Below are 24,658 nucleotides of genomic sequence, written 5' to 3' on the forward strand. Positions count from 1 at the left end.
TATGGACTGGGGGGGACCCTACGCCATTTTTTAAAACTTTTTTTTTATTGCCGGCAATTGCCGAGATTCTTTATCTTTCTATTCTTCTGTCGGTGGAGAAGCCCGCTGACAGCTGATAACTGATGGTCGCTAAGGACACGGGAGGCCGGCTTCCCGGGCCGCTGCTCAACAACCAGCTATTTCTTCACACAGAATTTGAATCGTTCGATCGTTTCAGACCGATCTGAATTCGAATTAATTTTGTTGTCTTCAACAATTGGGAAAAAAAGTGAAACCTCCCAGAATAATCGTCTTTCACCATGTATTGGGGGAGGGGGCTTTTCTTATTGGTGTTGTGCAGTTTGGTGGATGTCGGGTGATGTGGATGGAGCTTTGGGGTTCACGCGGCGCATTGTCTGTCTCGAGGCGTCTACACAGGAGATGCTCCAATATACATACCTCGGGGAAGGGGTGAGAGTGGAAGTATTATACATGAGGCGGTCTCCAGGATCGTTGGTTTTCCAGCAGACTGCAGCACATTAGGTGTCCCTGGTGCTTCAGGAGATGGGGGGGGGGGGGTGTTCCTGTATCTGACTCCCCCCTTATAACTACATTGTGTCCCCAGGGGATGGTGGTGCCATTGGACCATGTAACACAATTGTACAGTCCAGCTTCAATGATTGCATAGATACTGAACATCTGCAGAGTGGTTGCTACCAATGGGAAATCATTTACCACAGATTTAACTGCACCTTGATAGCACCAAACCCGCCCCACCCCCATCTTCTACTCATCTTTCCCAGATCCTGTGAGATATTGTCCATGAAGACGCCAGGCCCACCACACATACGAAGGATCTCTCTATTCATTCTTAGGATGGGTTTGCCAAGTCCCCTAAAGAGGCAGGGTGAGGGTCCCAAACCCAATGACTCCATGACCTCAAACCTACAAAACACCCTTTGGGAAGACTTCATCCTAAAGGTGTTCAGTAGGGTTGAGGTCAGATACTAATGTTGGATGAGAAGACCTTATACATCTTCCAAAAGTAGGAATGAGGTCAGGGCTCTGTACAGGACACTAGAGTTCATCCTTGACCTCAAACCTACAAAGCCTTTTGCGACGGCTTCATTCTGAAAGGTGTTCAGTAGGGTTGAGGTCAGGTACGAATGTTGGATGAGAGGACCTTATACCAAAGATCTTCCAAAAGTAGGGATGAGGTCAGGGCTCTGTACAGGACACTTGAGTTTCTCTACACCAAACCGGTCACACCGTGTCTTTATGGAGCTGGCTTTATACATGGGGGAAGCAGAAAAGGGTCTTCACCAAATTGTCACCACAAGCCTGGAAGTGCACAATTGTCTACAATGTCTTTGTATGATGGAGGATTACCATAACCCTTCACTGGAGACACCTGAACTCATCATTGAAGGGGGTTCACATACTTTTTACAACGTACGTTACGGTTGCTCCTTGGAAAAAATCAATGTACAGTACATGTTCTCTTTAATGCCAGAATCTCTTCTTGCAAGACGTAGGAGCTAATTATTTTCTTGCATTGACTTGCTTCCCAAATCTGCCTTCTCTTTCTTCCCTTTCTGTGCGCCGAACGATACGTGCGAAATAGAGCAGCTGCTCCTCTTCCTTCTTGGCCCGGCGCAGATGGGCTTCATGAAAAGCCAGAGAAGCCAATCAAGCTGAATATTTGTTAAAGTCGTAGAAGAAGACAATCCTCCTTTTTTGCATCCTTCTTCTTCTGTGCAGTGGAGGAGCTGCATAATGAGGTTTGGGATGGAAGACATGAATATTGAAGTCGGAGATAAAGACGCAAAAGGGGGGGAGGGGGGCAGAGGAGAAGAAAGAGGTCCGGCAGGACTTAATTGGATGACAAGTCTTGTTGCCTTATAAGGTCGGCACAGCTGTGCGTAGACAAACGCTGTCACAACAAAGAGCGAGCAAATCGGCATCCCGGTATTCAGTGTGGAAATATGATAATTCGAGGGAGCGCTGTGTTCTTCACGGGAACCGCTTGAAAGGAAACACTGTCTATCTCCAATGCGGCAGCACCACACGGGGATAATGAATCTAAACGGAGAGCGAACAAAGGAGAAAGATGTGCGATTCATGACTTTGTATCTCTCCTCAGAGGAAGACTTGAATATTCCGACCTCATTATCATGGGGACTTGAGGAAGAACTCCAACTCCGCTACAACTTGTATATTGTGAAGTCCCTCTTGTGGCCGGGGCCCTTTTCTATAAGCTCCACCCCTTGTGTCATGTGATTATATTGATCCATAGGGACCGGCAAACAGAAGAATGGAGAGTTTTCTTAGTTTTAGGGTTAGTGTAGATGTTTCCAGCACACCTCGGATCTTCAGATTGAGTCCAATCCGCCTAACTGAAGTATGACCACAAACAAGAGCGTGACGCGTTTCGGAGTCAGGCATGTGATAAGTGATTTGATGTTTGACAGTTTTTGTTGAGAGCACAAGCAACTGTGAAAGTTAGTACTCCTGCCATGCCAGGAAAGTATTTTTGAAACTGTTAAATCGATGGGTTTAGTTCCACTTTAAGTGAAAGAAATGAAAAAACATTGTAGGGTTGTCAGTCGTAGACGTGTGGAAGAGTTCCTATAAATGTATCTGTCTGGTCACTCTGCTGTGCCACGGCTACCTGCGATTGGCTGGCTTTTCTCTGCGCTCCGCCCTGCTGACATCACAATGAAAGTTTAATCTTCCTCAATATTCCCCAGACCACAAAGACCCAACAGAGGTCCTTCCACCCCCCCGTCCATCTGTGTCCTTCCACCCCCCATCCATCTGTGTCCTTCCACCCCCCGTCTATCTGTGCCCTTCCACCCCCCCGTCCATCTGTGTCCTTCCACCCCCATCTATCTGTGTCCTTCCACCCCCCCCATCTACCTCTGTCCTTCCACCCCCCGTCCATCTGTGTCCTTCCACCCCCCCGTCCATCTGTGTCCTTCCACCCCCGTCCATCTGTGTCCTTCCACCCCCCGTCTATCTGTGTCCTTCCACCCCCCCGTCCATCTGTGTCCTTCCACCCCCATCTATCTGTGTCCTTCCACCCCCCCCATCTACCTCTGTCCTTCCACCCCCCGTCCATCTGTGTCCTTCCACCCCCCCGTCCATCTGTGTCCTTCCACCCCCGTCCATCTGTGTCCTTCCACCCCCCGTCTATCTGTGTCCTTCCACCCCCCCGTCCATCTGTGTCCTTCCACCCCCGTCCATCTGTGTCCTTCCACCCCCGTCCATCTGTGTCCTTCCACCCCGTCCATCTGTGTCCTTCCACCCCCCGTCCACCTCTGTCCTTCCACCCCCGTCCATCTGTGTCCTTCCACCCCCGTCCATCTGTGTCCTTCCACCCCCCGTCCATCTCTGCCCTTCCACCTCCATCCATCTGTGTCCTTCCACCCCCCCGTCCATCTGTGTCCTTCCACCCCACGCCCATCTCTGCTCTTCCACCCCCGCCCATCTCTGTCCTTCCACCCCCGTCCATCTCTGCCCTTCCACCCCATCCATCTGTGCCCTTCCACCCCCCCACCCATCTCTGCCCTTCCACCCCTCGCCCATCTCTGCCCTTCCACCCCCATCCATCTGTGTCCTTCCACCCCCCTGTCCATCTGTGTCCTTCCACCCCCCTGTCCATCTGTGTCCTTCCACCCCCCCACCCATCTCTGTCCTTCCACCCCCCTCTCCATCTCTGCCCTTCCACCCCCGTCGATCTGTGTCCTTCCACTCCCCCGCCCATCTCTGCCCTTCCACTCCCCCGCCCATCTCTGCCCTTCCACCCCCCACCCATCTCTGTCCTTCCACCCCCTGTCCATCTGTGTCCTTCCACACCCCTGCCCATCTCTGCCCTTCCACCCCCCGCCCATCTCTGCCCTTCCACCCCCCGTCCATCTGTGTCCTTCCACCCCCCACGCATCTCTACCCTTCCACCCCCGTCCATCTGTGTCCTTCCACCCCCCCGCCCATTTGTGTCCTTCCACCCCCCGTCCATCTGTGTCCTTCCACCCCCCGTCCATCTGTGTCCTTCCACCCCCCGTCCATCTGTGTCCTTCCACCCCCCGTACACCTCTGTCCTTCCAATGTGGTATGTGAGGATCGTCCTTGGCGGGTAATGAGAAAAGCTGCATCTAGATATTCCATCCTCTTAGAATAGAGGGACGTCATCTGAAATGTTCTATTTAAAGATGATTTCTCCTCATTTACATGGAAGATTTTTTGATTTAATTGACTTTGATTTTCTGTAGATTAAATGCATCAAATCTGTCATTAAACGGCACTCCGAGCCGCACGCTGAGCTTTTAATATTCAATTAGAAGCCATTAGCGCTGTTAATGAATCCAGTCCGGACGTAACCCTCCATTTTACCATGAAGTGGGGTCAGATGTGGAGGGGACGCCGGTGACGTCTGCACTGTGCAGGGATATGGAGGTGCGTGGCCCCTTCTGTGTGGGGCCCCATCTGTGTGGGGCCCCGTGTGTACGGGGCCCGTAGTGCCTCCATGATGGTAATTATATAGGATACATCAAGCGGAGATGAGTGCTGCCTGTGGCCATCAATTAGATTCCAGCTGTCCTGGTTTTACCTCGGGATGCGGCAGCGCTCTGGTTGCCACGGGCAATGCTGATGGGCTTTCTGGTGGGCGGAAATTTATAAATCTCTCCATATCTCCGGTGATCAGGATCCAACGTTCACAAAATCTCCCAGCCCAACCCTCAGAACATTATTTCCACTTAAAGCAGAAAGTGATAAAACAAGAAAAGAAGCTCCGGCTGCCATCTTCACCTTAAATTCAGAGCTGTCCCTGCAGTACCTCTCCTTCATGACAAGATGTCCTTTCCTCAGGGTAGAATGACATCCAGCATCAAAATCATTTCTGACATCTTCTCAGTTGTTACTCTGAGGACTCATTTCCATTCTTGTGTTCTGCAGTAATTTACTTCTTTCCTGTCCCGGTGACGACATTTCTCTTCTTTCTTGTCCTGGTGACAACATCACCCTTCTTTCTTGTCCTGGTGATGACATCACCCTTCTTTCTTGTCCTGGTGATGACATCACCCTTCATTCTTGTCCTGGTGATGACATCACCCTTCTTTCTTGTCCTGGTGATGACATCACCCTTCTTTCTTGTCCTCATGATGACATCACCCATCTTTCCTGTCCCGTGACGACATTTCTCTTCTTTCTTGTCCTGGTGACAACATCGCCCATCTTTCTTGTCCTCATGACATGACATCGCCCTTCTTTCTTGTCCTCATGATGACATCGTTCATCTTTCTTGTCCTCATGATGACATCGCCCTTCTTTCTTGTCCTGGTGATGACATCGTCCATCTCTCCTGTTCTGGTGACAACATCGCTCTTCTTTCCTGTTGGTGACAACATCGCCCTTCTTCTTTCCTGTCCTGGCGACATCACCACCATCAGGACACAGTCTGGTGAGGGGCTGGATGAGTCTGCAGAGGACAGCTCTGGAAAGGAGGTGAGTACAACAGCAAAATCAGCATTTGTTTAATTATTTTTGGCCACTTACCTTTAAATCCTGTAAAATGGAGAGTTGAGTTTTGGGAAGCCGCGTCTCTCGGATCCTGCAAAGGTCTCGGGGGCGGCGCCTCCTCTTGGAGTTTAATGTGGCCTGAAGCTCCATTCCGCTAGAACTGTCAGCCAGATGATGAATTGTTGTAAATAGAGCAAATCTAATTAAACGGCCGTTCCCGGCATCTGTCAGTCAAACGCTCCGTCTTGTGCCGCAATCAGTGGATGCGGTGCCGCCTGCTTCACACTGAGGACCTATAGACTCCTCCATAAAGGGGAACTCTGCCCACACACCTCCTTTAATATCCGAGAATTCCATCAAATATTGAGAACACTTTCCGGGCAGTACGGCGCCTTAACCCCTTCATCACCAAAGTCCTATCCAACGTCACAACTCTGACATGTGTTAGTAAATCGCACATTTCATCATATCCAATTAGTGTACCCGGGCGGATTATACCGCCTTTCCTCCAGGACAGATCGGCTTTCATTGGCTGGAAAATTTTAATAGATGTCTCCTGATATTATTTTATTATCAAAGGAAAACTGACCCAAAATCGATCGCGGCGATACCATACACGTGTGTGCGATATTTGGAGGCCCAAGAAACAATAGTATGCATTGTGTCTTTGTTCTACCTAAAGACACTGACACCAACTGACACTGAAATACTGACACCAACTGACATTTAGACTGACACTGACAGCAGCACTAACACTAAACTAGATCCAGGCCTGATGGAGTTAATGTTTATTGTTGGACAGACTCCTCCTCCTCCTCTGGATACAATGTACAGACTCCTCCTCCTCCTCTGGATACAATGTACAGACTCCTCCTCCTCCTCTGGATACAATGTATCCTCTTCATAGAGGAGAAGCAGCACTGGGCGGGTCATCACACAGTTCCACTAATGATCACATGATCAGGATCCGGTTCCCCCAATTCCGATCATTAGATCCGGAGTTCTCACCAACAGTTCAGTCTCAGTGCTGGGAGTGAGCGATCGACTGCAATTCCAGCACCATCACAGGAACTATATGACCCCCAGGAATGAAGGCCACTTCCTGTGTGCTAGGTGTTCATAAAGGCATGCCAGTTTTGGCAACAGTACTACCGCCAGATTCAAAAAGAATTACCGCCAGTTTGCTTATTTGCAAAGTCTAGAAGGACAAACTCTGAGCTGCCAAATGGAGAGACTCCGGTGCTCACAGCTGAGCCCAAGTCACTACCATCACTGATTCCCATTCCTGGTTCTTAGGACACTGGCGGCTGCCATACTGAAGCCTGTTTCTCTTTGTTGCTGACCTGGACCACCTGACCCCTCCCTCATCTTCTCCCTTGCCTTCTACTTGTTGCTGACCTGGACCACCCAACCCCTCTCCCATCTCCTGCCTTGTCTCCTTATTTGTTGCTGACCTGGACCACCCGACCCCTCTCCCGCCTTGTCTCCTGCTTGCTTTTTGCTGACCTGGACCACCCGACCCCTCTCCCGCCTTGTCTCCTGCTTGCTTGTTGCTGACCTAGACCACCCGACTCCTCTCCCATCTCCTGCCTTGTCTCCTGCTTGCTTGCTGCTGAACCAGACCACCCGACCCCTCTCCCATCTCCTGCCTTGTCTTCTGCTTAATTGTTGCTGACCTGGACCACCTGACCCCTCTCCCATCTCCTGCCTTGTCTTCTACTCACTTGTTGATGACCCGGACCACCCAACCCATTTCCTGTCTTGTCTTCTGCTTACTTGTTGATGACCTGGACTGTCTACCTATTTTCTGCTTGCTGCCTGTTGGGACCCCTTTCTTGATCCTGCCTACACGCCAGTCTCCTATCTCTACACCATGGCTTCCTTGTCCAAACTCCTCCAAAACTTATCTCCATCATCAGGGGCTCTGGTGAGAACCAGCTGGTACTTAGACTCCACATTTCCAGTGAATCCCACATCAGCCACCAGGGGGTGTAGACTTAAGAAAAGGCTCCCATGATTGACAGTCAAAGGAGAATGGCCAGAAAGGATGTCCACAACTGCCCCGACTCCTTCTTTTTACAGCAGTGCTGAGCAGAAAGGTTTTTCTGAATAGAGGAACCTTGAGGACACAGTACACTACAGATCCCAGCAAGCTGCACAGTCTGGGCACTAAGGATGGGAAAATGAGACTTCGGGGGAGGGCACAGGGTCACCAAAACCGGATGAGTCCAGACTGGAGAAAGGTTTGCTGGTCTCATTTTCTGCTGCAACTTGCAGATGGCCAGCTTGGAGTTTGGTGAACCCTTTGGGATGGGGTGGAGTCAGAAGTTCACCAATGTGAAGCCAACAAACCTTGCAGGATCTGAATTGACGCTCTATGACTCAGGATGGAGGAAAGCCCCTAAAGAACATTTTCTGCTCCTGGCTGAATTTTCGGGGCCTATTCACCTTGGAGCGTTCCTTTGTTACACACTGAATATGAAGTCTGGGCTTTAGATACACTCTGTGAAGAATTCCCCTAAACAGAAACCTGTGGTAATGGAGATGTATGTGGTCTCCTTTACTGATATTCTTCCTCTAACATCCTGGTTGCCTGGCTTTCACCATTCTAGAACAAATAGGAAGCCACAGACTGTCAGGCAAGCAGCATTATCACCAGGGCTTCAAGTGCACAAAGGTGTTGCTTTAACCCCAAATTCCGGGATAATAAATCCATCAGTCATGTGACTTCTGGAATCTTCTCCCAGATCTGTGCCGTCATCCAGTGTGAGACTTCCTGGAATAAGGACTGCTGCCCTCTCTCCTTATGCAGGGGGACCGGTCTTGTCTCCGCCCCCTCCTGTAGTGGGTGGAGCCTGCTGGGCCCCTCCCACAGCTCTGCCCTCTCCTTGTGCAGTGGAACTGGTCTTGTCTCCGCCCCCTCCTGTTGTGGGTGGAGCCTGCTGGGGCCCCTCCCACAGCTCTGCCCTCTCCTTGTGCACTGTGACTGGTCTTGTCTCCGCCCCCTCCTGTAGTGGGTGGAGCCTGCTGGGCCCCTCCCACAGCTCTGCCCTCTCCTTGTGCACTGTGACTGGTCTTGTCTCCGCCCCCTCCTGTAGTGGGTGGAGCCTGTTGGGGCCCCTCCCACCTTTCTGCTCTCTCTCTTCTTGTGCACTGTGACTGGTCTTGTCTCCACCCCCTCCTGTAGTGGGTGGAGCCTGCTGGCCCCTCACACTTCTGCACAGGCAATGCTATATTTACAAGCTGATATCTGGGTTTGCAGAGGTGTTTGGTGGAATTCTGGATGTTTATTGAGGAATGGATGTGAATGAACGCTGTGCCCCCGTAGTCTGTCCTCTCTGAAGTTGGGGTTGAACCCCATAAACTGACCGTTGGCCTCCCGTGTCTCCGGATTATCCCCCAGTGATGGCGGCACCAATTATCTCTCACAATGAATATTGGATGATGACTTTGAATAATTTAGTAGAATTGACGTTCCATGACACGCGGCAATCCGTCACTGAGAATGGCGGACAGCGGAGCGCGGTGTAAGGAGCAATCATTGGATTCATTATAGAGAAATGTCTCCATCTTCCCCGAAATATCCCGGTGTTCTGGATCTATAATACAGGGGACACACGGGGGACACGCAGGGGACACGTGATCAGGGGACACACACAGGGGACATGTGATTGGGGGACACACAGCGGACACGTGATCGGGGGACACATGGGGGACACACAGGGGACACGTGATCAGGACACACTGGGGATGGATGATTTGGGCACACAGGGGAAACGTGATTTGGGGGCACACAGGGGACACATGATTGGGGCACACAAGGGACATATGATCGGGGGAACACACAGGGGGCACATGATTGGGGCACACAAGGGACACATGATCAGGACACACACAGGGGGCACATGATTGGGCACACACGGGGGCACGTAATCAGGGTACACACAGGGGACACATGATTGGACACACACAGGGGACACAGGATTGGGGGACACAAAGGGGACACATGATTGGGGGACACAAAAGGGACACATGATTGGGGGACACATGATTGGGCACACACAGGGGACACATGATTGGAGGACATAAAGGGGACACATGATTGGGGCACACACAGAGAAAACATGATTGGGGCACACACAGGGGACACATAGAACACGTACTGGCACAGCACACATACAATCAGAACATAATAGACATATTACCAGATTTTAAATCAAAATGTATACAGCGCTGAGGTATAAACAAACGTTTTGTAGTGAATTGTAGCAGCAACTAATTATGTGAAAAGTTTTGGTGACATATAATACATCAATAACAAAATCAATAATCCATAAAAGTCCATGAAGGAAGACATCACATAGGACGAAACATGCCGGGCGGAGCTACATGCCGAAGCTGTCACATCCCTCATTAACTTGGAAGTGTGGGTGGAACTGATTGTGTGCCGGCAAACACATTTTACTAAAGGCTCGCTTTTGATTTTACAATTGTAAGTAGGTTTTTGACTTTTATAGAAACGTAGTTCTTATTGTAGTACACTGCTGGAACCCCTTCCTTCTTCACAGACCCATCGTATCTGCTCATCAGCTTATCAGCTCCTCAGCCAAGGGAGTGGGGGGCTCCTAAGAACACCACCATGAATAAAGAATGGTCCAAGAACCTCCTCCAAGAGCAACTTCTCCCAACCATCCAAGAACAGTTTGGTGAGGAACAATGCCTTTTCCAGCATGATGGAGCACCTTACCATAAGGAAAAAGTGATAACTGTCTTGGAGAACAAAACATGGAAATTTTGGGTCCATGGCCAGGAAACTCCCCAGACCTTAATCCCATTGAGAACTTGTGGTCAATCCTCAAGAGGCGGGGGGAACAAAAAAAAACACAAATTCTGACAAACTCCAAGCATTGATTATGGAAGAATGGGGGGGGGGTGCCCATCAGTCAGGGTGCGGCCCATCAGTCATGGTGTGGCCTGTCAGTCATGGTGTGGCCCATCAGTCATGGTGTGGTCCATCAGTCAGGGTGCGGCCCATCAGTCAGGGTGTGGCCCATCAGTCATGGTGCGGCCCATCAGTCAGGGTGCGGCCCATCAGTCATGGTGTGGCCCATCAGTCATGGTGCGGTCAATCAGTCATGGTGCGGTCAATCAGTCATGGTGCGGCCCATCAGTCATGGTGCGGCCCATCAGTCAGGGTGCGGCCCATCAGTCAGGGTGTGGCCCATCAGTCAGGGTGCGGCCCATCAGTCAGGGTGTGGCCCATCAGTCATGGTGCCACCCATCAGTTAGGGTGTGGTCCATCAGTCATGGTGTGGCCCATCAGTCATGGTGTGGCCCATCAGTCATGGTGTGGCCCATCAGTCATGGTGCGGCCCATCAGTCATGGTGCGGCCCATCAGTCATGGTGCGGCCCATCAGTCATGGTGCGGCCCATCAGTCATGGTGTGGTCCATCAGTCATGGTGAGGCCCAGAAGTTGACTGACAACATGATGGCATGCGAACTGTAGAGGTCTTGAAAAAGAAGGGTCACCACTGCAAATATTGACTCTTTGCATAAACTTCATGTCATTGTCAATAAAAGTCTCCGACACTCACGGAATGCTTGTAATTATACTTCAGTATCCCATAGTAACATCTGACACTTATGATGTCATAATACTTCAGTATCCATAGTAACAACTGACAACACTAAGCAGCAGACTTTCTGACAATGAATATTTGGGCGGTTCTCCGGCCCCAGCTGTACCCCCCTCTTCTGTATGTCTGGGTGGGCGGGGGTGGGGGTTCCTGGTCGCCCCCCAGCCTGCGATACGTAGAAATCGAACGATATTACACGAAGGTGTATTTGTCTTCTCGCTGGGAATTTCAGGCCCCTCATTAGGCCTGATGCTAATTCCCAGGTACGTTTTATACAAGTATCTCCCCGCCGTTGGCGTTTGGATCTCGCGGGGGATTGGAGGCGCCCCCCTGCACAGAGCCGGTGAGGAGAAGTCAATTCTGACAGAATCAAGTCGGAAGATCTTCTGCGGCTCGGAGCGCCGAGGTGAATTAATGAGCGGGATTCCGGGAAAAGCGGCTAATTTTAGAGCAAGACTGGCAGAGCTTTTGGCAGGAAAAATAAACCTTCCATCTTCCTGGAGGGCTTCAGGTCCTTTTATGAGCGGTGATGAATGCTGCGCAGGCTCTGGAAGTGACCAGGCCGGCCTGAGGGGGATTTTGTGGGTCAAATTAAAGTGCAGCCAAGGCCAAGAACTTTCTATTTTCATTTTGGCTCCAGAAAGGAAAAGAGAAAACCTGTCAGATTTTTGTACAATTTATTATACTGGATCACATGTCAGACTTGTATTGGGTTGTGGGGCCAGGGCTGTGGCACCCCCTGCAGGGCTAATGGAGAACTCAGGAATATCACTGTATTGGAGTTCTGGGATGTCCCTGGTGAAGACGGTAAACACAGAGAATGGGGTGCAATGTCATTGGATGAAAAAATAATGATGTCATGTGGCGGGCTGAGGGACAATAGAATAATGGAGTGTGGGATCCTTGGCAAAGCCGTAAGTCACTGACCCGCAGCAAACGATCCATCCCAACACCCCTGTGCACCTTCCCGGAGAGCAGACTCCAATGTCACATGACAGCTCTGGGTCTGCCTGGTGTACAGGAACCAATCAGCATTATTGACGACCGCGAGAAATATGACTGTCATCACATGTCAGAGCTTCATCCGTAGAGGATCGCTGGAGCTGAGGGGCGGCGCCCTCTGTTACGTGAAAATAGGATTTTAAAACATTAATAAAAAATTTTTTTCTAATTTTCCTTCTATAATAAAAACCTGAGCAGAGTAATTCTTACCCACTGGCTTATGGAGCGTCGCCCCTCCCCCCTTCCTGCCCAGACCAATTTTCAGCTTTCAGCACTCTCACACTTTGAATGACAATTACTCCATCATGTGAACCCATATGACATATTTTTCATTTTTTTCCCACAAATAGAACTTTCTTTTGGTGGTATTTGATCACTGCTGGGGTTTTATTTATTTTTTGCTAAATACAGTATCTGACAAAAGTAAGTACACCTCTCAGTCTCCAGACCTAAACCCTATTGATCATCTGTGGGACATCCTCAAACGGAAGGTGGAGGAGGGGAAGGTCTGCAACATCCACCAGCTCCGTGATGTCATCATGGGGGAGGGGAAGAGGACTCCAGTGGTGACCTGTGAAGCTCTGGTGACCTCCATGCCCAAGAGGGTGAAGGCAGTGCTGGAAAATAATGGCGGCCACACAAAATATTGACACTTTGGGCCCAACTTGGAGATTTTCACTTAGGGGTGTCCTGACTTTTGATGCCAGCGGTTTAGACATTAATGGCTGTGTGTTGAGTTATTTTGAGGGGACAGGAAATTTACACTGTTATACAAGCTGTACACTCACTACTTTACATTGTAGACAAGTGTCATTTCTTCAGTGTTGTCACATGAAAAGAGAGAAGAAATGTCACCGAGGGGTGTACTTACTTTTGTCAGATACTGTAAATGAAAAAAGATTTTTCTTAATTTCTGTTATAAAATTTTGTAGAGAAGTCATTTTTCTCCTTCACTGATAGGAGGCAATGGTGGGCACTGATAGGTGGCAATGATGGGTACTGATAGGTGGCAATGATGGGCACTGATATGTAACAATGATGGGTACTGATAGGTGACAATGATGGGCACTCTTTATTATTATGCTGATTATCAGTGTAGATGTCCCCTGTGTGGATTTGCTGGTTATCGGCTCTCCTTTTCTCATATGGTGTCAGTGTGAGGAGAAGACTTCCAATAACTGGCAAATCCTGTGTGCACTGTGATCAGATTGGCTCTTTACCCCGGTCTGTGATGAGCAGTGATTGGCTCTTTACCCCGATCTATGATCAGCAGCGATTGGCTCTTTACCCCGGTCTGTGATCAGCAGTGATTGGCTCTTTACCCCGATCTATGATCAGCAGCGATTGGCTCTTTACCCCGGTCTGTGATCAGCAGTGATTGGCTCTTTACCCCGATCTATGATCTGCAGTGATTGGCACTATACCCCGATCTGTTATCAGCAGTGATTGGCTCTTTACCCTGATCTGTGATGAGCAGTGATTGGCTCTTTACCCCGATCTGTGATGAGCAGTGATTGGCTCTTTACCCCAATCTGTGATCAGCAGTGATTGGCTCTTTACCCCGGTCTGTGATCAGCAGTGATTGGCTCTTTACTCCGATCTGTGATCAGCAGTGATTGGCTCTTTACCCTGATCTGTGATGAGCAGTGATTGGCTCTTTACCCCGATCTGTGATAAGCAGTGATTGGCTCTTTACCCCGATCTGTGATGAGCAGTGATTGGCTCTTTACCCCGGTCTGTGATCAGCAGTGATTGGCTCTTTACCCCGGTCTGTGATCAGCAGTGATTGGCTCTTTACCCCGATCTGTGATCAGCAGTGATTGGCTTTTTACCCCGGTCTGTGATCAGCAGTGATTGGCTCTTTACCCCGATCTGTGATCAGCAGTGATTGGCTCTTTACCCCGATCTGTGATCAGCAGTGATTGGCTCTTTACCCCGATCTGTGATCAGCAGTGATTGGCTTTTTACCCCGATCTGTGATCAGCAGTGATTGGCTCTTTACCCCGATCTGTGATCAGCAGTGATTGGCTCTTTACCCCGATCTGTGATGGTCTGATCTATATAGTTGTATATTGTGACGGGGGGCCTGTGGAACCCAGAATCCCTTGGAGAGGTTGGGAAACCCGTGTTTCAGATGCCCATGCACCTCCTATGTCTAAGTCACCATCCTGGCACAGGGTGATTGAGAAAATATGACTTGGATTATTTAAAATGGGACAGTAACATGTATCCACAATATCTCCCAGGATATATGTAAAGAATATTCTTGGTTTGTTTGATTCTGAACTCAACATGTTAGTTGAGAGAGCCGATCACCTCTGTACAATGTAGGAGACGGGCGACTCCTGCTGGAGCTCCTGCTATTGTGAGCAGGTGTCCTGTGTTTATACCTATGATAATGTATAATCTATTGTGTGAAACTCGGTGACAACAAGTCTGACCTAAACAAGTCTCGTCTTGCTTTGTGGTTGTCAGCGGTTGGAATATCTGATATCTATATTCAGACTGGGGGGAAGCGGTATATGATGAAAGCACTCAAGCGGAGTGTGAGACATTCCGTTACATATATAAAATGCACTTTTTATCTATCAAAAAGTGTTCTCCAGCACTAAACCATTCATCTGATTTCTGAATTGTTGCATTTGTAAATTGCAAAAGCAATATAAAGTGATATTAATGGTAAAAAAAGCATTTTGTGGGTTTAACCAATCTTGTTTTTTTTTTGTACAATTCTCCTTTAATGGGGTGTGGCAGGGGGTGTGTCCTATGCCAGCATACTTTTACTGATAGGTGTCCCTCATTCCCATCTCAGAATGTTGGGAGGTGTGATTACTGTCAGTTACTGAGTGAGCAGATAAGTCTCTCCACTTGTTATATGAAAGAATCAGCAAACTCTGCTTTCGAGATCATCGGGGGGGTTGAATCGAGAACGCATTTTTTTTTTTAACGATTAATTGTGCAGCTCTAGATGTATTATAGTTCCAGGCACTGTGAATTGCATGAGAAGCAAACAGACTTTGTCACATTTTTATCTTGATATTTTTACAGATTTTATAGGAGAGAATTCTCTATTGTTTGCTTACTTTATTGATTGGTTACAGTTTTTTACAGATGGGAGATTTTGTGATGTCATAATTGTGTTATTTACAGACAAAATGAAATCACTTCTCCATAACCATCAGCAAGTGTGCGGCTGCATCCCTACCTCTAGAGTACAGGGGGCACACTGTGCATGGTGGAGGGGGCTCTCAGATCCAGAGGGGGGTATGTATAGGAGGTCATTGTGGGAATGTTGGAGGGGGCTCTCAGATCCAGAGGGGGGGGGTATGTATAGGAGATCATTGTGGGAATGGTGGAGGGGGGGATCTTGGATCCGAGGGGGGGTGTATAGGAATTAATTGTGGGAATGGTGGAGGGGCTCTCAGATCCGAGGGGGGCTATGTATAGGAGGTCATTGTGGGAATGGTGGAGGGGGCTCTCGGATCCGGGGGGTTTATAGGTAGTCAATGTGGGATTGATGGAGGGGGCTCTCAGATCCGGGGGGGGTATGTATAGGAAGTAATTGTGGGAATGGTGGAGGGGGGTCTCGGATCCGAAGGGGGGGTATGTATAGGAAGTCATTGTGGGAATGGTGGCTCAGTTATCAGTGGATGTTATGGAGTGGTGGGGATTGAGAGGATGTTCGGTGTCCCCGGCTCATATCTTGCAGATGTTTGGTTGAAGAACACATTAATGATATTGTAAGCCAAGACTTGACCTACCTCCATCTTTTAGAAGGTTAGTCGGGCACAAGCAAGAATTGGTTGCATTACCAGCACCTTATAGTCCAGTAGCACATTGCCCCTCCCCATTGGTCAGCCTTCAGATATGAGGAATGTTTCTAGATCACCAGATTGTTGGGGGAACAAAGATCCTCACTGGCTGTAGCCCCGTCCGGTTGGACATTCTTTCTATACAGAACAAGGACAAGAACAGGAATGTAGAACCAAAATAAATAGACTAAATCACATATAAATTATGATGAAACGAAAAAAAAAAAGTCCAATATGTGAAGAGAAAAACAGAAATGATCTTCCTCTTCTATATTCAATTATTTGTAAATGTGCAATAAATCTCCACTACCAACAAAGGTCATTGGACCCGTGAGGCCACCAGCACATGGGAAGAGTACACACTCACCAGCTGTAGTCTGACCTCCAACTGCGCTTCCAATAGGGCACCCAGCCCCGGATCGCCTAATGGTCACTCCCCCGGCTCCGCCTCGTGTGGGCGGTTATAACTGGTTCTCAGTTGGGCATCGCCCCGTATATGTGATCAATGAGAGTATATAAAGAAAGGAGAGGGTCCGATCGTGTAAAATGTGAGTTATCTGTGAGCTGATCAAAGATGGGCCGTCCTTCTGACCTCTGATCACGTGCGGATGACTTCTCTTTAATTAGGGGGTCACAGTACAGCTGGTGAGTGTGTACTCCTCCCATTTGGTGGCCTCACAAGTCCAACAACCTTTGTTGGTAGTGGAGATTTATTGCACCTTTACCAATAAATGAACATAGAAGAGGATCATCTCTTTCTCTTCACATATTAGACTTTTTTATTTTATTTTTTCATTATAATTTATATATGATTTAGTCTATTTAGTTTATGGTTTTTTTTCTTATCGCTTCTCAGTGCGACTCCTTTGCTATAAGAGTTGGACTGTGTATGGTATATCACGGGGGATTTGCTGCTCAGATCCACATTTATCTCACACGGGATTTCTTTTTTGGAATTTAGGAATGGAGATTGTCTTCCTGAGTATGGAGCTCCTAGGAGAGCCGAGCTTCTCCCTCCTCTGGGGTTCCAGGCTTTCAATGTAAATTAGGTTTCTGTGTCCGGATTGGACGCAGATCTCCATCCATCCCCATCCACCATTAATTGCCTCATTTTACCTCGATTGCAGCGGAGGGACAACCCATTCTCTAATGCCAGTGTATTTCCAGGGACAGCATTATGAAGAGGAGAAGAGAGCTTTGGGTCACGAGGTGATCGCGCTCAATAATCATCTGCTGGAGGCCAAGGTGACCATCGAGAAACTCTCCGAGGACAACGTAAGTGGACAACCAATAAAATCGAATCCTCCATAGACAGATAAAACATTACCAATCATTAATCACTAAATATAAGAAATGAATGTCTCTTATCTTTGTCTGCCATAGAAGATACAGGAACAGTGTGGCTGGAGGTGTGACCGGGGGGGGGGGGGGGGGGGGGATTTATTAAAACTGGAGAGTGCAAAGTCTGGTGCAGCTCTGCATAGAAACCAATCAGCTTCCAGGTTTGATTGTCAAAGCTTCATTGAAGAAGCTGAAGTTATAAGCTGATTGGCTGCACCAGATTCTGCACCCTCCAGTTTTGTAGTAAATCCGAACTGCAAAAACATGGATGAAAGTCGCATATGGGAGATGGTTTTTACCTGTAAAAAGGTTTGTATTTCTGTCCATTCAGTCCTGAGATTTACACAGGTCTGCCACAAAGCTTAGCCATGCAAAGTATTCCAATTTCTCCATTTGCTTTATATCGAGTCTTAGAGCTGCACCATGACACCATATAATGGGGTACAAGGCGGGTCTTAGAGCTGCACCATGACACCATATAATGGGGTACAAGGCGGGTCTTAGAGCTAAACTATGACACCATATAATGGGGTACAAGGCGGGTCTTAGAGCTGAACCATGACACCATATAATGGGGTACAAGGCGGGTCTTAGAGCTAAACTATGACACTATATAATGGGGTACAAGGCGGGTCTTAGAGCTGAACCATGACACCATATAATGGGGTACAAGGCGGGTCTTAGAGCTAAACTATGACACCATATAATGGGGTACAAGACGGGTCTTAGAGCTGAACCATGACACCATATAATGGGGTACAAGGCGGGTCTTAGAGCTAAACTATGACACTATATAATGGGGTACAAGGCAGGTCTTAGAGCTGAACCATGACACCATATAATGGGGTACAAGGCGGGTCTTAGAGCTAAACTATGACACTATATAATGGGGTACAAGGCAGGTCTTAGAGCTGAACCATGACACCATATAATGGGGTACAAGACGGGTCTTAGAGCTGAACCATGACACCATATAATGGGGTACAAGGCGGGTCTTAGAGCTGAACCATGACACCATATAATGGGGTACAAGGCGGGTCTTAGAGCTAAACTATGACACCATATAATGGGGTACAAGACGGGTCTTAGAGCTGAACCATGACACCATATAATGGGGTACAAGACGGGTCTTAGAGCTGAACTATGACACCATATAATTGGATACAAGGCGGGTCTTAGAGCTGAACTATGACACCATATAATGGGGTACAAGACGGGTCTTAGAGCTGAACTATGACACCATATAATGGGGTACAATGCGGGTCTGATCCATTATAGAGAATACAGAATAGGAAGGAGATCTGGGCACTCGTCATTGCAGGTCTGTATTCATTAATACAAGCATCTAAGATTACCTTGTATCAGTCTCCTGCAATCTTCTTTACAGCAGAGCTCAAACTAGGGTAGGGAGAAGCAGCACAGGGAGCCAAACAATTTCACTGCAGTGCGCAGAGCATGCTGATAGGAGGAGAAAGCAGAGTGACAGAAAGATGAGGTACTGTCCAGGTCCACATGGGTTAGGAGGGACTTCTAATGGCAGAAAAAAGTATTACATGGCAAAATCTCTGACCTGAATGTAAATATTGCAGCAAAAGCTGTTTGCTCCCATGTACAGCAATATTGCCTTTGATCTTGTTGTGTGACCTTCGATCTTGCTGTGCAATCTTTGATCTTGCTTTGTGACCTTCAATCTTATTGTATGTTCACTCTTTAGGAGCTGTATCGAAAAGACTGCAACTTGGCCTCTCAGTTACTGCAGTGCAGCAAAGGCTTCTACAGAGCACACAAGCTGTCTGAGGTTGGTGGTTCATGACTAAGTGATAGGGGGTGGAAGCATGCGGGTGGTTTTTCTTGGCATTGGGGTGGAGGATGCGGGTGGTTTTTATTGGTATTTAGGTGGAGAATGCGGGTGGTTTCTCCTGGAATTGGGGTGGAGGATGCGGGTGGATTCTCCTGGTATTGGGGTGGAGGATGCGGGTGGTTTCTCCTGGTATCGGGGTGGAGGATGCGGGTGGATTCTCCTGGTATCGGGGTGGAGGATGCCGGTGGATTCTCCTGGTATTGGGGTGGAGGATGCCGGTGGATTCTCCTGGTATTGGGGTGGAGGATGCGGGTGGATTCTCCTGGTATCGGGGTGGAGGATGCGGGTGGATTCTCCTGGTATCGGGGTGGAGGATGCGGGTGGATTCTCCTGGTATCGGGGTGGAGGATGCGGGTGGATTCTCCTGGTATCGGGGTGGAGGATGCGGGTGGATTCTCCTGGTATCGGGGTGGAGGATGCGGGTGGATTCTCCTGGTATCGGGGTGGAGGATGCGGGTGGATTCTCCTGGTATCGGGGTGGAGGATGCGGGTGGATTCTCCTGGTATCGGGGTGGAGGATGCGGGTGGATTCTCCTGGTATCGGGGTGGAGGATGCGGGTGGATTCTCCTGGTATCGGGGTGGAGGATGCGGGTGGATTCTCCTGGTATCGGGGTGGAGGATGCGGGTGGATTCTCCTGGTATCGGGGTGGAGGATGAGGGTGGATTCTCCTGGTATCGGGGTGGAGGATGCGGGTGGATTCTCCTGGTATCGGGGTGGAGGATGCGGGTGGATTCTCCTGGTATTGGGGTGGAGGATGCGGGTGGTTTCTCCTGGTATCGGGGTGGAGGATGCGGGTGGATTCTCCTGGTATCGGGGTGGAGGATGCGGGTGGATTCTCCTGGTATTGGGGTGGAGGATGCGGGTGGTTTCTCCTGGTATTGGGGTGGAGGATGCGGGTGGATTCTCCTGGTATTGGGGTGGAGGATGCGGGTGGATTCTCCTGGTATTGGGGTGGAGGATGCGGGTGGATTCTCCTGGTATTGGGGTGGAGGATGCGGGTGGTTTCTCCTGGTATCGGGGTGGAGGATGCGGGTGGATTCTCCTGGTATCGGGGTGGAGGATGCGGGTGGATTCTCCTGGTATCGGGGTGGAGGATGCGGGTGGATTCTCCTGGTATCGGGGTGGAGGATGCGGGTGGATTCTCCTGGTATCGGGGTGGAGGATGCGGGTGGATTCTTCTGGTATCGGGGTGGAGGATGCGGGTGGATTCTCCTGGTATCGGGGTGGAGGATGCGGGTGGATTCTCCTGGTATCGGGGTGGAGGATGCGGGTGGATTCTCCTGGTATCGGGGTGGAGGATGCGGGTGGATTCTCCTGGTATCGGGGTGGAGGATGCGGGTGGTTTCTCCTGGTATTGGGGTGGAGGATGCGGGTGGATTCTCCTGGTATCGGGGTGGAGGATGCGGGTGGTTTCTCCTGGTATCGGGGTGGAGGATGCGGGTGGTTTCTCCTGGTATCGGGGTGGAGGATGCGGGTGGATTCTCCTGGTATTGGGGTGGAGGATGCGGGTGGTTTCTCCTGGTATTGGGGTGGAGGATGCGGGTGGATTCTCCTGGTATTGGGGTGGAGGATGCGGGTGGATTCTCCTGGTATTGGGGTGGAGGATGCGGGTGGATTCTCCTGGTATCGGGGTGGAGGATGCGGGTGGTTTCTCCTGGTATTGGGGTGGAGGATGCGGGTGGATTCTCCTGGTATTGGGGTGGAGGATGCGGGTGGTTTCTCCTGGTACCGGGGTGGAGGATGCGGGTGGATTCTCCTGGTATCGGGGTGGAGGATGCGGGTGGATTCTCCTGGTATTGGGGTGGAGGATGCGGGTGGATTCTCCTGGTACCGGGGTGGAGGATGCGGGTGGTTTCTCCTGGTATCGGGGTGGAGGATGCGGGTGGATTCTCCTGGTATCGGGGTGGAGGATGCGGGTGGATTCTCCTGGTATCGGGGTGGAGGATGCGGGTGGATTCTCCTGGTATCGGGGTGGAGGATGCGGGTGGTTTCTCCTGGTATCGGGGTGGAGGATGCGGGTGGATTCTCCTGGTATTGGGGTGGAGGATGCGGGTGGATTCTCCTGGTATTGGGGTGGAGGATGCGGGTGGATTCTCCTGGTATTGGGGTGGAGGATGCGGGTGGATTCTCCTGGTATTGGGGTGGAGGATGCGGGTGGTTTCTCCTGGTATCGGGGTGGAGGATGCGGGTGGATTCTCCTGGTATCGGGGTGGAGGATGCGGGTGGTTTCTCCTGGTATCGGGGTGGAGGATGCGGGTGGATTCTCCTGGTATTGGGGTGGAGGATGCGGGTGGATTCTCCTGGTATCGGGGTGGAGGATGCGGGTGGATTCTCCTGGCATCACACCGATCTATTTTAGGAAGAAGGTGACCTGACAGAAAATAATTTCTTTTCCCCTCTTCCAGCCTGTGGTCTGTATGCGGAGCTCCATGCTGAGGATACATTAATAAATGTTTTGACAGCCATCAGATGGCACATTGCATGGCTGCTACTGACAGTTTTGTCCCCTCTAACAATCAGGAACCAATCAGATTCTTCTTGATCATGTGATCACTATGTCAGCTACTCTATGACATATTGGGATCATATTTAACCTGAGGCTTGATTAAGGAAAAGGTCTTTTAGATGGCAGTGTGCTTCTGTTCAACATTGTCATTTTCTGATACAGAGAGGGAAAAGTATTCGATCGGCTGCTGATTTTGTACATTTGCCCCACTGACAAAGAAATGATCAGTCTATAATTTTATTGGTCGGTTTATTATAACAGAGAGAGAATAACAACAAAAATATCCAGAAAAACACATTTCAAAAAAGTTATAAATTGATTTGCATTTTAATGAGTGAAATAAGTATGTGAACCCTGATCAATCAGCATGATTTCTCCCTCCCAGGTATCTTCTATACAGGTAAAAAGCTGAGATTAGAACTCTCTTAAAGGGAGTGCTCCTAATCTCAGCTTGTTTACTGTATAAAATGCACCTGTCCACAGAAGAAATCAATCAAATTCCAATCTCTCCACCATGACCAAGACCAAAGATCTGTCCAAGGATATCGGGGAGAAGATTGGAGACCTACACAAGGCTGGAATGGGCTACAAGACCATCGACAAGCAGCTTGGTGAGAGGTGACAACAGTTGGTGGGATTATTCACAAATATAAGAAACACAAAATAATGGTCAGTCTCCCTCGGTCTGGGGCTCCATACAAGATCTCACCTTGTGAAGGTTCAATGATCATGAAAACGGTGAGGAATCCACCCAGAACTACACGGGAGGATCCTGGAGTTCCCGCAAGGTCCCCCTGCTCAGGAAATCACATGTACAGGTCCGTCTGAAGTCTGCTAATGAACATCGAATGCTGCCTATGACCCCAAGAACACCATCCCCCACCTTCATACATGAAGGTCCTATGACCCCAAGAACACCATCCCCCACCATCATACACGGAGGTCCTATGACATATGTGAAAATCCTTAGTTGGAGAGATTAGTCGCAGAGTCCAGGGAAGAGATGTTTACTGTCCCTGTTACATTTTGGACAACCAGACTCCGCCCCCACATCATTTACAATGTTTGGTAGGTGGAGTCAAGCCGCCGTGTATTTACAATGATTTCCACAGACAATCCTGTGACGGGAGTCACTTTTGGGTGGGGGGCCTGTGGAACCCAGAATCCCTTGGGGAGGTTGGAAACCCTTGTTTCAGCTCCCCTCCTATGTCTAAGTCACCCTGTGTCTATTCGGGGTACAGAGAGTCAGATTAGTGCAGATCAGACTGGGTCTCTCGGTCACCCTGTGCCCCTAATAGACATGGGGTGACTTAGACATAGAAGGTGCATGTGGAGCTGAAACAAGGGTTTCCCAACCTCTCTAATGGATTCTGGGTTCCACTGGGCCCCCCCCCCCCCGTCCAAAGTGACTCCCGTCACAAATCCTATTTTACCAGACGATGCTTCTGCCAGTAATTTGTAGAACTGCAGAACTCCAAGCCCCAAAACCTCTGAGATTTATTACTATTCAACAACCCCGGATTTACAGGTTTCTGGAAGATCTGCTTTATTGGGTAAGTGTGCTTTTTAGACAAAGTGGACTTACTCCGGCCCCCCCCCCCGTGTCTGGGGCGTAAACCTACACCCCCGGCTGCTTACCTAACCCATCCACAGCCTGCCCGATGTGTACATCCCAAGTACCCACACCTGAATAGTGAACCCTAAAAACAGTGTAGAGCCACCCCCAGAGAAAACAGAGAAGAGTGACGGCAGAAAGAAGACCAAGTCCTCCATCCAGTCTGCCTCATTTCCAAGCATAAGATGCAGACAAGCATATAAAGAAAAAAAGGTTGCATGGTGGTTACCCACCAAGTATATTTTTAGGGTTATCAGAGAAAAGCAACTTATGAGGAGAGAGTCCATATCAATGGGAAAACATGGAAACTGCAAGCAAAGCCACTGACTAGGAATCTGAGGACCGGAAACTACTCCACTTATCACAGAAGTCCATCAGACTTCAAGTGTTTAGAAACCTCAGACATGAAATCTGAACAAAACGTATCCATAGTGTATACTGGTCTCATTCCGGAGCATTAATTCGGCGTACACACCACCGGACTTTCCGGCAGACTTTCGGCGGAGTTCCGACGCACTTTCCGAACAAACGGACTTGGCCACACACAATCACACCAAAGTCCTACGGATTCCAACGTGATGACGTACGACCGGACTAGAATAAGGAAGTTCATAGCCAATAGCAGCCCTAGCATCCATCGGACCAGCATACAGACTCGAGTCCGTCTGAAAAATTTGAAACGCGTTCTAAATCTAAAGTCCCTCTGATTTTTGGACAGCAAAGGTCCGATGAAGCCCACGCCACACGGTCGAATTGTCCGCCAGGTTCGTTCCATCTGACTTTTACTGTCAAAGTCCGGTCGTGTGTACACGGCATAAGTGTCATTTCTGTCTGCTCCCTCCTTCCTCTGCTATCTGCATGAGTCTCCTCCTCCCCCTCTGCGTTCTGCATGAGTCTCCTCCTCCCCCCTCCCGCTCCTTCCTCTGCTATCTGCATGAGTCTCCTCCTCCCCCTCCCCCCCTCTGCGTTCTGCATGAGTCTCCTCCTCCCCCCTCCCGCTCCTTCCTCTGCGTTCTGCATGAGTCTCCTCCTCCCCCCCTCTGCGTTCTGCATGAGTCTCCTCCTCCCCCTCCTTCCTCTGTGTTCTGCATGAGTCTTCTCCTCCCGCTCCTTCCTCTGCATTCTGCAGGAGTCTCCTCCTCCCGCTCCTTCCTCTGCGTTCTGCATGAGTCTCCTCCTCCCCCTCCTTCCTCTGCGTTCTGCATGAGTCTCCTCCTCCCGCTCCTTCCTCTGCGTTCTTCATGAGTCTCCTCCTCCCGCTCCTTCCTCTGCGTTCTGCAGGAGTCTCTTCCTCCCCTCTCCCCCTCCTTCCTCTGCGTTCTGCATGAGTCTCCTCCTTCCTCTGCGTTCTGCAGGAGTCTCCTCCTCCCGCTCCTTCCTCT

The 24,658-nt window shown here is 49.6% G+C and overlaps 1 protein-coding gene across 4 annotated transcripts in view; it reads left to right on the forward strand.

Annotated features, from left to right (window-relative positions):
- BEGAIN (brain enriched guanylate kinase associated) overlaps positions 1-24,658 on the forward strand; it is a 140,316-nt gene that overhangs the window by 108,834 nt on the left and 6,824 nt on the right. For all 4 annotated transcript variants that reach the window (XM_077466649.1, XM_077466651.1, XM_077466650.1 and 1 more), the window contains 2 exons: positions 17,119-17,226; positions 19,007-19,090. In XM_077466649.1, coding sequence (XP_077322775.1) covers positions 17,119-17,226; positions 19,007-19,090 — 192 coding nt within the window. The remainder of the gene's footprint in view (positions 1-17,118; positions 17,227-19,006; positions 19,091-24,658) is intronic.

The sequence above is a fragment of the Lithobates pipiens genome, unplaced genomic scaffold, assembly GCF_037356315.1.
Source record: "Lithobates pipiens isolate NorthernLeopardFrog02 unplaced genomic scaffold, aLitPip1_a1.2 Scaffold_37, whole genome shotgun sequence".
NCBI lineage: Eukaryota > Metazoa > Chordata > Amphibia > Anura > Ranidae > Lithobates > Lithobates pipiens.